General features: G+C 57.3%; 1 protein-coding gene across 5 annotated transcripts in view; it reads right to left on the reverse strand.

Moving 5' to 3' along the window:
• Positions 1-14,588, reverse strand: part of NINL (ninein like) — a 103,849-nt gene that overhangs the window by 33,664 nt on the left and 55,597 nt on the right. For 4 of the 5 annotated variants that reach the window (XM_057703265.1, XM_057703263.1, XM_057703266.1 and 1 more), the window contains 7 exons: positions 13,153-13,325; positions 10,865-10,931; positions 7,967-8,157; positions 7,128-7,280; positions 5,373-5,540; positions 1,950-2,086; positions 835-975 (listed from right to left, as the gene is read on the reverse strand). In XM_057703265.1, coding sequence (XP_057559248.1) covers positions 835-975; positions 1,950-2,086; positions 5,373-5,540; positions 7,128-7,280; positions 7,967-8,157; positions 10,865-10,931; positions 13,153-13,325 — 1,030 coding nt within the window. The remainder of the gene's footprint in view (positions 1-834; positions 976-1,949; positions 2,087-5,372; positions 5,541-7,127; positions 7,281-7,966; positions 8,158-10,864; positions 10,932-13,152; positions 13,326-14,588) is intronic. The other variant, XM_057703264.1, reaches the window with a different exon arrangement.

Here is a 14,588-nt window from a genome sequence, read left to right on the forward strand (position 1 = left end):
CCGTCCCAGACAGAACTTCACCGACTCCCCTCTGGGTGGTCGAGAGAGTCGGGCCAGCCAGGGCGGGACCAACGCAAATCAGTTCTCAGTTCCCCAACTCATTGTCTAAAATCACCCACACTTAGCTTGTGGGTGCTGGGGAGGGGGCAGCACTGGCCACAGAGGAAGGTCATGTGCAGGTCAGGCTGCTCCAGAGCATGGAGCCCCAAGGACCCTGCATCCCCAGTCCTCACCTCGGGGCACAGCCCTGTGTCCACCCAGACGGGACCCAGTGCCTCCCGCGTTAGGGATGGGGCTGAGCACAGCTGGGGCAAGGAGCCGCTGGGAGGCGGGCAGGGCATCAAGAGAGAGCGAAAGCCTTTCAGAAAGGTCAGAAATCCTTTCCTCCGGTCTGTCCACCACCAGCCCAGCCGACACACCAGGAGTCCACTCAGCCCACTGTGTGGGCGATGCCCAGTCTGCAGTTTCAGGCTCCAGGCTCCCTCGGGCAGGGCCGATAAGCTGCAAAGCCATTCCCTGGTCCTGTCTCAAAACGTCCACCTGTCTCGCTGATCACAGGCATGGACAGGAGACTCAGCGTGAGCGGGACAGACCCCGACAGGTGGAGCAGAGAGGGAGGCCAGCAGAGCATTCTTCCCTGCAGACACTCACCCCAGGCACACAGCCAGACGCCACCCTCCCACGGGAAGGGCAAGACTGCTTCTTAAGGTGCACTGTCTTCCCTCAAGGAAGGACAGCAACAAAACTCTGGGCTCAGGTGAGACAGCAGGTCCTCAGCTGGCGGCCACCTGCGGCCACCGCCCACCCTGGGCCCGGGACCCCGGCGGGACCTACCTGACCTTCTCCTCCGCGAGCTGCTCCAGGGCGGAGTGGAGGTCGTCCGTCTCCTTCACGAACTCCAGGTTCCTCTGCTCGGCTTTCTCCAGGTCCCGCCTCACCTTGTCTCGCTCCCTGGCCATCTGCTCCACCTGCCCCCTGCGGGAAGGAGGGAGGTCAGAGGGGACACTGCCCTGGGCACCGTGAGCCCGTCTGCAGGGACAAGCGCAGCCGACTTAATGGCACTGAGCAGCAGCCAGTGCTGTGCGCTGACCCACCTCCTCCCAGGGCCGTTCCTACAGTTACTGTGCCCGTTTTACACACAGCGACAGGCCAACTGCCGGGCAAAGCGGTTTCTAGCAGGTTTGTGAACCAGGAGGTCTGAGCCTAGAGCATGCAGCGTGCCACCCCTCCAGGTGGCATCAGGACAGGCAGGAATTTATCCACTCTCCTTCTCGCCTGCAGCTGGCCTCGGGCCCCAGGGATCCCGGGCACCTGACCTGGAACTGGACGCATGAAGGGGAGAAGGCTGCCTGCCCACTATCCTGCCTAGTCACAGTCCTGCCACCTACAGCCTGGCACCCGCATCACGGTGCAGGCAGCCGCCCAGAGCAGAGGAGATTCCTGTATGTTAGCCTGTCTCTGTCTGGTCACCCTGGACCCCGCCTGAGGCTCTGTGCAAACCACCTATGGAACTGGCTATTCTGGTGCCCGCTTCTCCCACACCGAGCTTTTCTCTCCCTCTCCCTCTCCCAAAGCACGGTGTTCCTCTGGTCCCCTTCGCAGAGCTGCCTGACGTCAGAAGGCTCATCTGTTGGTACCTCATGAGATGCAAAGTCTTGAGGATCGAGACTGGGATTTCTGCCAACCTTTCTGTCACTTCAGAACATCGATAAAAACACAAAAACAACCTTTATGCCAACCTGCTCAGCAGATGGATGGCCTGAATAGCCAGCTCACCCAGAGCCAAACCCAATTAAAATGGATTGTGTTTCCGGCACAACTGCCATGCTGTGCTTTGACAGTGTTGGAAGCACCCTTTCCAAGCATCCTCCTGCCGGGTGCCTGAGCCTGGGGAGAGGAGGCCAGCCTGGCCAGCGGCACCCCCACGCCCTCCCCATCGGGACTCTTACTGGCGGAAGCTCAGCTCCTGGCGGTAGCAGGCCAAGGCTGCCTGCTGAGTGGCACTGCCCACCGTCATGAGTTCATTCTCAAGCGCCCAGGTCAGCTCCAAAAGGTTCACCTTCTCGTCCACACGGAAGTCGAGGCTCTGAAAACAGCAAGGCCCATCAGGCAGGCAAGACGAGTGGGTCTCCAGATACTTCCTGGCTCCCCCAGGACAGTCAGGCCCAGATCACACCAGCCCAGCACCTTCCTCTCCCATCTGCAAAGTCTCCGCCTCTTGGACGCACCGTTCCCCTGACCCCGTCCCTGTCCCCACTGCAGTCCCTCCCTCCCTGTCAACCCTAGGGCCCCCCACCCCATCCCCGTCAATGCTGGGGTCCCCCCACCTTCTGTCAACACAGAACTCTCCCCCCTCCCCACTGTCCCTGCCTCAGGGGTGGGCGTGACCCAGGCTGGACAGAGTCCCCCTCCCTGGACAAAGTGACAGACACAGAAGGGGGCACGTCCCAAGCAGAGGACCTTGGGGATTGATAGCGAGGCAGGGGAAGGGCTTCTTCTCTCTGAAATCAGGTGTGGCCCCGAGGAGCCACATGAGGGGACTGGATCTGAAGCCAAGGCCCCCAAGAGGCCAGCAGAGTCCTGACAACACCCAGAGCCAGGACCCCCGAGCCTAACATCCTCCTCCTCCGACTGACCACAAAGGTCCCTAACGTCCTCCTTCTGCCCAAGCCAGTTTGAGCTGGGTTTTTGCCATTTCAGACTCAAAGAATCCTTATTGCGTCTCTGAACTATATGAACAGATACAGGAACAGATGGGGGTTCCACTGGTGAACACACGATCTATCAGAGAGAAAAGAGCCACAGCCCAGCATTCCAGAGACTCACACTCATTCCCCCTTGGGATTCAGAAAAGTACAGTCTAAAGAATAGAAAAATTTTGTTTTATGTATTTTACCGCAATAAGAGAAAGAGAGCAGGGCAGGATCACACGTCTGTCCTGCAGGCTGCCCAGTAAGGACAACTTTTGCCACGTCTGCTCTTTCGGTGACAGGCACGCATGTCTACACATTATAGACACATGGGCGGGGCGGGCACATGGCAGGGCCCATGGGGAGGCCCTTCCTTTAACTTATGAGATGGAGACTTGAATCTCCATGCTTCCCCACAGCCCTGAATGCTTGTGGAGAGAAATGACATTCAGCTGAGGCACGTGGGGCAACTGGGAAGTTGAAGCTGTGGCACACATGCACGCTTCCCAGCAATGAAATCCCGGGTGGGGAGCAGAGGACAGAATGCGGTCCCAGCTGCAGCTTCCTGGTCAAGAAAAACCAGGTGGCACGTGGGGGCGCCTGCCTCCCGGCATTCACGCCTGTGCACTCCTGCTGTGCTAACTGGGGCGGACCTGCCTAACCCCCAGGACGGTGCGGGGTAGCCGTGTGTGGCTTCCAAGGAGGGGGGTGGGAGGCCAAAGCCCCTCCCTGCTCTCCTGGATGGGGCTGCGGAGAAATCAGAGCCGTGCTGGAAGGATGCTCAGGCTGCCCTCCACGTGGCGAGGAGGAGAGGCCTCCTGCCTACAGTGAGGTCCACTCCCCGTCCCATTGAGCCTCGGGAAGACCACAGGGCAGGTTTCTGGAGACCGCGGGCCCCAGGCTAGGACCACCCAGCTGCGGGGCTCCCAGTTCTTGACCCACAGAGAGTGCCTGAGACAGAAATGCTGAAGGTGTCTAAGGCACAGCGTAGTGCGCTGTGTCGAGGAGGGTCAGGGCTCCGCACAGAGCAGCACAACGCAGGTGGTGGTCCCCAGACACCCGAGTGAGGTCCTGAGAAGCTGGGTGTGTGAGGCCAGTACGTCTAGGCTGCGGCTCGCCCAGCAGTCTCCTCTCCCAGGGAAAGGCCTCCCTCAGGCAGGTGTGCTCGAGGTGGCTGGCAGTCCCATCTGGCATCACCGGCGAGCAGTTGTGGACCTGCTGTGCCAGGACACCCCAACCGCCTGCCAGCTTGCCTAAGAGCCACCCTGTGTCAGGGGGACAGAGACGTCTGGGCGGGGTCCTGCTGAGGGGAGTTCAGTAACGTCACTGCCTCTCAACTAAATGGAATCAGACCCCGAGCAACTGGACAATCATACGTTGCTAAAGAAATGGAAACGTGCTCTGGCAGCAGCAGCAATAAAAAAAGTAAGTTCTGAAGTGTTAGGGGCAAGGGCCGGACTCATCACTGGCCAGACCCTGACGGCAGGCAGCCCACCTCCCAGTGCGGGGAGTCAGGGGCAGCGTTGGGGAGATTCTCAAAGCCATGAGCCCCTCTGCCCTTTGCCCTCCCCGGGGACCAATTTTGGTGGTCTGGGCTCAGCCTCTGGTTCTCAGAACAGCCCTGTGGGTCTGCTGTCCAGAGCTGGCCTTGTGTCAGGCTCCGTCCAGGCTCCTGGACAGCGGGACTCAGCAATGGCTGAGCTTAGGTCCAAGTTTGTGTCAGTAAGGACATTTTTTTGGAGGCAACATGACAGAATCTATCAAGAGGTAAAATGCCAGCATACGCGCAGGTAGGTATACATGCATTTCAGATGACGAGATTTAAAACAGGAAAAAATGTACGTGTCCAACGATAGGGAAAGGGTAACACAAATTAGCAAGATATACAGTATGACACCAATTTTGCAAAAAAAATTTTTTTAAACGGGAGCATCTAAATGTATGCTTATTTCCTGCCCCAGGGAAGAGCTCACGGAATGCCCACCAGACCTTTAGCCGTCGCCACCCCTGGAGACCAGGAGAAGAGAGCAGCAGGCTTTATTATTCTATAGATTCTGTAGCACTGACGCTTTTTTTCACAATGCAAAGTGAAATCTGGAAATGAAACTGTCCCCTCTAGCTCACCACACCTGCCCCAGCACGTCCCTCTCTGCGCCTGTCCTGTGCGCACCTGACTTGCCACCCAGGGCGGAACTCCCATCAAAGTCCCAGGGCCGCCCAGCGGGGACTTGACTGACGAGGGAGAACACAGGCCTCCTTGTGCCCAACTGCTGGAGGGAGATCCGGGGCAAGTATGGGGAGAAGAGCTCCCCACAAAGCTTGTCTGGGATGAGTGGAAATGCTCAGAGGTCTGTGACAATGGTGTCCACGAAGACATCCCTCCTGCAGGTCAGCAGATCGGCTCTGGGGCTGACACGCACAGAGGGGAGAGTCTAAGATGCTGAACCCTATCTTCAAACAGATGTGTTTCAGGCTGTGGTTTTCTCTGCTTTTTACTTATTATGTTTTTAAAACCTCCTATATTTCAATATCAAAAAATAAAGAAAAATGATCACGATGAGCCTTTCCTACATGGGGCCTGTGTCTGTGGGGGCAGGGGGCTCCGTCCAGCCGCCCCGTGGGTAGGGGCCCCGCCCGCCCGGATGCCTCTGCTGGGGCAGCCACGCGTGACCCGGTCCAAACCTGCAGGACCTCCCTGCCGGTGTGCACCCCCTCCTGGGCCCACAGGGCGACGATCTGCTCCGGGAAAGCAAACCCGCTGCCGTCATCCACGCTGCACAGGAGGCGCGGGCCCGAACTCAGAGACACGAGGGACGACGCCGTGGTCTGGCCGCCGCCCTCCTCCAGGACCTGCATGCGGGGACGAGCGCTGTGAGCCCTCACGGCCTCCTCCCGCACCCCCCCCCCCCCGACCTCCCCACCTGTGCTGGGCTGGCGTGGCCTCACGGAGGCCTAAGAACAGCCCTGATTTCCGCGCCAGGGAACGGGGGCGCCCACAGGCTCTGCCAAGATTGCCGGCTCTGCGGTGATGACGCGAGCCCAGGGCACAGCGCCGTCCATGCCAGGCCATGCAGGGGACGCCCCAGCGCCTGCAGGGCCCCCGAGATAATTTCTCCCCAAGTCAGTAATGGCCTCCCGCCGAGGGAAACCCAGTTTGTGCAGCGAAACTCAAGACGGGCTTCAAGAAGAGGCGAGGTGGCCCGAGCAGAGGGCCCGTGTCCTCAGGATTCGGGGTCGGAGAGATTTAAGATGAGGGCAAAAATCCCCTGGCCAGAAAGCTGAGCGGTCAGGCGGAGGCGCTGCACGAATCCACAGGACACAGATCCCCTCTCGCTGTGCTTCCTGCCCCAGGGAGGCCAGGGCCCTTCAGACACACGATTGCTGTCGGGGCCAGAACGGGGAGCAGCAGCCCCTTCCTCTCTGAGGCTGAGGCCCCCAGACCACCAGGACCACCTGCTCCCCTGACGAAGCAGGAAAATCTCCATCTGGGCCCACATGTGAGGCCCTGCGCCACCACTCCGGCCATGCCAGTGTCCACACACACGGGACGCGACACTGCTGCCACATCAGCACTTCCCAGGCAGGAATAGGGGCCGCTGCACCTGGAAAGAGGCCCTGCCCCCATGGGCTCTGGGCACCATGGCACTGCGGTCCCTGCCCTCAGGTGGCCTGGTGCTGTCCCTGATCGCTCCTGGTTCCTTTCCCGTCTCGGTGGCTTCAGGTGCGGAAACCTGATTCCCGGACACGCCTGGCCCAGCAGAGAACAAGGTCACTGTTTCTGCACTGCCACCCACAAACTGTGGGATCAGCCACATCGCCACCAAAGAAGCTTCAGCATCACTGGTTGTCCCCAGGGCAACCGTGCCCTGTGCGGGAGAGGGAGCTCTGACTGTCCTGGGATTGAGAAAAACCAAATGCACCAAACGTCACAATTTAAATAACCGCCTAAAATCTGCTCTCCTCCAGCTGGCCTTGTGCAGGATAAAATTCAGGAATACGTGGGGGGACAGCACAGCTCCAGGAGTGCTTGGAGGGCTAATCCCGGGGAAGGCACAGACCTGTCAGTGACTCTGCCCTCCAAGGAGGAGGGAGAGGGGGTGCTCTGGTCGGAACGCAGTGCACCCCACACTGAGGCATAACAAGGACCTGCCAGGGGATCCTCAAAGACCCTCATGAGGGGGGTCCATTTTACAGACAAGGAGCCTGAGGCTCAGAGAAGCGAGTAGCTCACCAGTGATGCACAGCTAGGCAGGAACAATGCCAGACCAGCCCAGAGTCGCACAGCCTCCCGCCACACACGTACGTGTACACACCCCGACCAATGCCTGGGCACCCGCTGTGGGGACCAGGCAGAGAGGTCAGGCCTGCGGAAGATGCTAAAGGCCGGAAAGTGACGGCAGTTGCTCTGGGGTTCAAGAGTTAATTGTCCCATTTTACCTGGTAATGAGACCAGGACCCCCTCGGTTTGACAAGCGTGGAAGATTCCAGAAGTCGAGGGGACCCATGATTGAACAGGCCAAACTGGAATTCCTCCAGACTCACTCTGCCGTCCCCGTCTTGGTCCAGCTTGTTGAACAGGTCTTCAAGTTCCTAAATAAAAGCCCCCAGGCATCTGCTCAGAGGACCCCCAATAGCAGCCAAGCCTGCCCCACACAGGCCTGGCCCCACCCTCCCCAAGCAGGCGCTTGCTGTCTTATCCAAACACTGGCCTCCCGGGGCCTGGCCTGTGAAATCCATACGCCTGGTTAGTTTCCATCCTGCTGTGGATGGCCATGTGAGCTTCCTGAAACCCACAAACACCCATCCCCTGTCTGCTCTGCCAGGAGCTCGCTGGGTGGCTTGACATGTGCAACAGAACCTGGCCCGGGCCCCCAGCGGCTCAGGGTCAGCACGGGCAGGGCTGAGGGCACTTCAGCAAGGCGGGGCCTGTCCCACCACACTCTCCCCCTTCTCCCCTGGCCCCTGCAGGAGGAAAGTGGCGAATACAGCAGCCGGGGGCGTAGCCAGACGCTGTGGGTACCACACTGGGGGTGGGCGGCAGATCTGGGCCACTGAGAGGGGTTGGGGGTGAAGTGCTCCAGGGGGAGGAGGATCCTGTGTGAAGGTAGCCAGAGACGGACCTTCCACACAAGCCCCGGGCGTCAGCACAGGATTTTAGACCAGAAAGTGACAACTGAATCAGTGTCTGAAGGTGAAGAGGTTTTCCAGGCCCAGCACCAACCACGACCACCACAAAGACGCGGCCCTTCAGGGCGGTCCGTCCCGTCCTCTCTCACCTCCTTCTCCAGGCCATGGAGGCCCACGCTCTGGCAGACCAGGGCCAGCTCCTGCTCGGTGAGGTGGCCGCCGCTGCCCACACCCAACTCTTCCCAGAGGCCCCGGACCCGGCTCTCGGAGGTTTCGAAGGAGGGGCTGCAGGGCTTCTGGGGGCTCCCGGAGACCTCAGAACCCCAGCTTGGCAGCTGGCCTGAAGCAGGGAAAACATACCAAGGCTGTAATTTACTCTGAAATCAGACTGACTGATGAACAGGCAGAACGATCACCCCATGGACACATGTGAGAGTCAAGCTTCAAAGGAGAAACCTAGGTGGTAGCTACACGGTGCTCACAGTACAATTTTTGCAACTTCATTCCATGCAAATGTTCACAACAAAAACGGGGGAAACTCTCCCACACATGGGGAAACCATTTTCTGAAGGGGGCCTATGAAGCACTGAGAGCACAGCTGCAAGGTTTATACTTACAATTAAAGGGCTGGGTTTAAAAAATTAATTTTTAGAAACTCTTCAAACCTACCCAAAGTAAAGAGCACAGTCCAGCAAAGGCCAGTGGCCCTGTCCCTTGGGTAGCCTGCCACCCCAGCTTCATCTACCCCCATTTGTTTCTTGCCTGAGTATTTGAAAACAAATCTCAGCTGCCTGAGTTCCCTGGTGGCTCAGTGGTTAAGGATCCGCCTGCCAGTGCAGGGGACACGGGTTCGATCCCTGGTCCGGGAAGATCCCACATGCCGCAGAGCAACTAAGCCAGTGCGCCACAACTACTAAGCCTGTGCTCTAGAGCCCGCAAGCCACAACTACTGAGCCAATGTGCTGCAACTACTGAAGCCCTCATGCTCTAGGGCCAGTGCTCTGCAACAAGAGAAGCCACCACCATGAGAAGTCTGCATACCGCAATGAAGAGTAGCCCCTATTCGCCACAACTAGAGAAAAGCCCACACGCAGCAACGAAGACACAATGCAGCCAATACGTAAATAAATAATAAATTAAAAAAAACAAACAAACCAACACCCAGCTGCCATGTCCTCACCCCTGCGTGTTTTGTACGTATTGCTGATGGCAGTGCTACCGTCACCCTACAAACCAACAATGATTTCCCAGCTCACTCACAGGAGTCTCCCAACAGTTGATGCTCTGGACTCAGTATCAACCCGCAATCCTCCCTGTGTGGTGGTCACTCCTCTCGGGTGGTAGGATGACCAGCACCTCGCCGCCCCGCCCCCTCCATCACCAACATCGCCTATAAGCTGACCGTTGGCGTCAAAGGCTAGTTTGATTCAGGCTCAGTTTTATCTTTCTTCTTTTTTTCCCGGCAAGAATGCCACAAAGTGGGCTGTGTTCTCCACACCACCTCACATCAAGAGGCATAGGTGTCTTTTTCTTTTTTTTAAATGTTGCTTTTAAAAATTTTTTACTTTATTTTTGGCTGTGTTGGGTCTTCGTTGCTACACGTGGGCTTTCTCTAGATGTGGCGAGCGGGGGCTACTTTTCATTGTGGTGTGCGGCCTTCTCAGTGTGGTGGCTTCTCTTGTTGCAGAGCACAGGCTCTAGGCACTCGGGCTTCAGTAGTTGTGGCTCGCAGGCTCTAAAGCACAGGCTCAGTAGTTGTGGCACATGGGCTTAGTTGCTCCGTGGCATGTGGCATCTTCCCCGCCCAGGGCTTGAACCCGTGTCCCCTGCATTGGCAGGCAGATTCTTAACCACTGCACCACCAGGGAAGTCCCAGCATCAGTGTCTTTGAGATACAAAGACTCATCAGTGAGTTTGGGTGACAGATGGCCAGGCAAAGGCTCATCAGTGAGTTTGGGTGACAGATGGCCAGGTTTCATAACCCAGCTAACGATCAGAACGCCATTTTCCCGAGGAAAGCTAGGCTTGTGTGCTCACGAATGATCCTGTGGGTTGGGTTGAGGAAAACACAAGGAGATCCCTTCCAGCTTAAAACGTCTGAAAGTCCTACGTAACAATCGAAAAACAATTCTGACACCAGGGTGTCCTCTCGGGGCTGGCAGAGGAGGTAAATGATTCCTTTGCGGCCTGACATAAGTGTTCACGCGTCAGTGTCAGTTCTAACCAGGAGGGGAAAAAGAGCCCCAACCTGTCTCTGGGCAGAGAGCCCGAAATCACTCTGTGAATAACCTCCCCAGAGTCCTTACTTTCGTCCCCTAGATTTACACTGAGTCCATGGAATTTAGGACGTAATTTGGCTGCTCTTCTGGACACAAAGGGGTCCATCTGCTTCATCCAGCAGGCCAGGTACTTGGGTCCCTCCCCTGACATCCCCAAGCTCAACGTTGAGCTAACAATGGCCTCAGCCCCTGAGGACCACAGTCTGGAGAATGCTCAGGGCCTATGCAGACTTCTCGCTCAGGAGAAAGGCGAGGTCAGCTCTGGTCTTCCCCTGGAGCCAGGTCCCTGCACGTTCCACCCTGTGACACACTCCTGTGGGAGGCGTCCTTAAGGCACCTGCAACCCACACGGTGACGCACATGGGTTTTGCTGCACACACGTGCAGCTACCTTCCGGGTGCTCCGTCCGCCTCTCCAGGACCAGAACCACGTCTTGCCCTCGACTTAGGGCACAGACGGCCCCTAGCAGGCGGCGAGGCTGAGCCCAGGCCCGGTGCTTCAGGAAGGAGTCCCTAGGCCCGCACCTGCCAACTGGGGTCACACTCCTCGCGGATCGTGAAGCTTCTCCCTTAGCCAGTGTCCCCACCCGAGGGTCTGACCTCAGGGGTCTCAGAGCTGGGACCCACCCCCTCCCCCAAATCGAGAAGGGCCCCTCAGGGACACCACCTACACTGGGCACGTCCCAGGAAATTACTTTTGGCCCACGGCCCGCTGCCCAGCAGCCCAGCACTGGCCAAAGGGGGCACTGACCACAAGGCTGGGCTTTACCTTGTGCTTCAAACAACTCACTCTGAGGCTCCTTCGCACTTTCGGCTTCTTCATCGGACTTGAGACTCTAAAAAAACAGAAAGAGAAGGACGTGGGTCCCCAGAGGACAGAGCACCGGGAACAAGCGGAACGGTCTGTGTGGGGTTAGGGTTAGGGTTAAATCAGCTCCCTCTCCTGGACCCTCTCTTGGACGCTGTGGCCTGGACATGGGCACGTGGTGTATCTTGAAGGCACAGCTCCTCAACAAAAACCAAAACCACCAGGTCAGTGAAAACGCAACCAGGTGTTTGCCCCTAACGGGAGGGGAAAGTGCCCCAACCAGCCCCTCCCCAAGAGGAGCGGCCCTGAGTTTGGTCCAACTTCCATCACAGGACAGGCTCTCAGCTCCGGGGCTGCACTTGGCACCTTCTGCATCTGCCCTTCATCAAGCATATCTGTCAGCAACAGTGGAAAGAGAGCAGGTCTTTGACCCCCAGGTGCTCTGGGGACAGCAGGTGATCTGCTGAGATCTCAGTGCCCAAGAGGCCGGCCATCAAGAAACAGCAAGTCCAGTAAAACCTCATGTTTCTGTGACCAAGTCTGCTGACAGCAAAGTCAAAGCCAGCTTCTGATTTTGGAAGGAATGCTGGCTTCACCAAGACTCAGCACTTAGAGCCGGCACTGAACGGAGGCTGGGGCTCTAGGGGGCAGGTGGTATATCCAATTTTTCTAATGCATTCAACCTGCTGACAACCCTAAAAGCAGCATCCACGGCTCCTAGTTCTGGAGATCAAAGATGGTTTTAAGAAGCAGAACGGCACCACAGAGGTGGCGCGGATGCACGGAGCCTTCCATCCCTGGGGTGAAATTTAAGAGAGGATGAAGCAGCAAGGGCCTGGGATTTCTTGGTGTCGCCCAGGTGCACCCCTGAGAGAAGTGACTCCAGGATCTAAAAATATATGTTTGCTTTTCTTATTTGCCTCAACAAATGTTGAAAATGTGAACAAATTAATGTGGGGCCCAGAGCTGACTTATTAAAGGTCAGCCCCCCAGACCCCCATCTGACAAAGGTGACATCACAGGGAACGGGAGCCAGGAACCTTCTGGAGCCTTGAAAACAGGTCCAACGGGCCATGATTAACCCGCAGGTTGTGGATCTGCCCCGCAGATGTCCTTCCTGACATAAAGGCCATGAGGCTCCACAGTGGACAGCTCAGGGAGCCTGGGTGCCCCAGAGGCATCCACCATGTTCCTGCCAAGTTCTGGAGGGTGAGCCTTGTCACGCCAAGTGCTGGAGGCAGGTGGCCATGGCCGTGCACACCTGCCTTTTCTTTTCTTTTTTAATTAATTAACTTATTTATTTTATTGGCTGTGTTGGGTCTTTGTTGCTGTGTGTGGGCTTTCTTTTAGTTGCAGTGAGTGGGGGCTCCTCTTCGTTGTGGTGTGCGGGCTTCTCATTGCCGTGGCTTCTCTTGTTGCAGAGCACGGTCTCTAGGCACGTAGGCTTCAGTAGTTGCAGCACATAGGCTCAATAGTTGTCGCTCACGGGCTCTAGAGCACAGGCTCAATAGTTGTGGCGCACGGGCTTAGTTGCCTTAATTGCTCCACAGCATGTGGGATCTTCCTGGAGCAGAGATCAAACCCATGTCCCCTGCACTGGCAGGCGGAGTCTTAACCACTGTGCCACCTAGGAAGCCCCTCTTTTTTTTTAAATAAATGTATTTATTTATTGGCGGTGTTTGGTCTTCATTGCTGAGTGCAGGCTTTCTCTGGTTGTAGGGAGCGGGGGCTACTCTTTGCTGCTATGCACAGGCTTCTCATTGCTGTGGCTTCTCTTGTTGCAGAGCATGGGCTCTAGGTGTGCAGGCTTCAGTAGTTGTGGCATATGGGCTCAGTAGTTGTGGCTCACAGACTCTAGAGCGTAGGCTCTATAGTTGTGGCATGGGCTTAGTTGCTCTGCAGCATGTGGGATCTTCCTGGACCAGGGCTCAAACCTGTGTCCCCTGCACTGACAGGCAGATTCTTCACCACTGCGCCACCACGGAAGCCCACACCTGCCTTTTCTATCTTCGGCTGGTTAACCTTCCTCTCCTTCTGGCAGTGCCAGGGGAGGGTGGTGGTGAGCAGGGGATTCTCCACAGCCCCTGTGTGTGAGTTTCCCTGCAGACAGCGAGACCCAGAGACACCTTAAAACTAAATGCCATTCCCCAAAGTGCACCGGCTCTGGTGATGAGATAGCCCCCCATCTTCCCGCATCGCGTCACAGGAGCAGGGACCAGGGCGAGGGCAGGCCAGGGGGATCGACCCACCTCCACACTCTCCAGGGACGCAGAGCGGCGGAGCTGGCTTCTCGCGCTGGGCCTGGCAGGCTGCTCCGGTAAACACTGGGCTCCACCTGCAGTGTCGCAGGGCTCGGGCCGGCTCCGACGGCCGTACCACTTAGAGCCACTCACGTACTTTGGGGGGACGGCCCGGGGGGCAACTGGAAAGAAAATGAGAGTGTGTGGAGCTCTTCTAAACAGCCTCGGGGCCCGCACGTGCTGCTGAGATGCCCTTTATGAAGGTGCAGATTCGGGCGCAGAGCGTGCTCTCAGGGACACACAGAGAAAACGCCTGGAAGGACACGGGGAACGATCACCGGTGGGGCCGGGGCTGAGACAGCCAGGCCGGGAGACAGGGACTTTCCATCTGAAACTCTAGGTGCCGTTTAAATAGTTCCAAAGCAAAATATGTTTTTGTTATGTAACAAAAGATTAATACAAAAATCTAGCATTTTACACAAAGAAAAAACCCTCCGATAATCTAGCAACATACTGCTCTAGAGACCAGAAGGTCACTTCCCACCCACCCCCCTCACTACAGGACCCCACCTGGACGGGACACAGCAGGCAAGAACCTCAGCACAGCCGGGGAGCCTCAGACTCTGAGTGGGTCCAAAGTCTGGGGCAGAGGCAGGCGTGGATTTCAGTCTGGGATTCATGAGAATCCCTTAAGCCCTAATGAACTCCTCGCACTTTCTTCTTCCCACCTTACCTGCTCAGGTCTGCAGAGCGGTGGGCACCCCACAGGCAGAGCAGAAATGACGCTGACTCTGCAAGGAATCTGGGTGGCCGGAGAGAGACTGGGGAGGGCAGTGTGGGCACAGTCGGGAGAGGACACAGGTTCAGAGGGATGCAACCGGAATGGGCCGGTTGGAGAGAAAGGGGTAGGGTTCAGGGAAGTAAGGCCAGGTCAGGAAAACTGAGGACCATTTCACACAGATGTGTTACACTCCCTAAGGTCACGTACCACCTCCCTTCTCTCCTCCATGCCCCAAACGGCTGGTCCACAGCCCCTGACCTTGGACCCATTAGAGGTGGAGGCTGGGTCCAACATGGCCAGTGATGCACTGAGCAACAGAAACTGGGGATGAGGGAGGAGTTTAGGGAGGAAGATGCTGAGTTTCATGTGACAGTGGACATTTAAGGCACGATGCCACGACCCCGGGACACTCTGAGGTTATCATGGGCAGGGCCCGGACCTGTAATCTCTCCCGTGTGGCACTCCCGGGACTGCCGTTAAGAAGAGAGTGGATGCGCCGGCAGGGAGGAAACAGGAAGCTCTGAGCAGCCCACCCAGGGAGGAGGGGCCAGCACACCGGCTCCACACCTGGTTCTGGTGTCTGTCTACACACTGGCCGTGGCTGGTTACTGCGGGGAAAGGTGCGGGAAGAGGAACGCCACAGGAGGTGGGAGTGAGCAGCTGC

The sequence above is a fragment of the Hippopotamus amphibius genome, chromosome 12, assembly GCF_030028045.1.
Source record: "Hippopotamus amphibius kiboko isolate mHipAmp2 chromosome 12, mHipAmp2.hap2, whole genome shotgun sequence".
NCBI lineage: Eukaryota > Metazoa > Chordata > Mammalia > Artiodactyla > Hippopotamidae > Hippopotamus > Hippopotamus amphibius.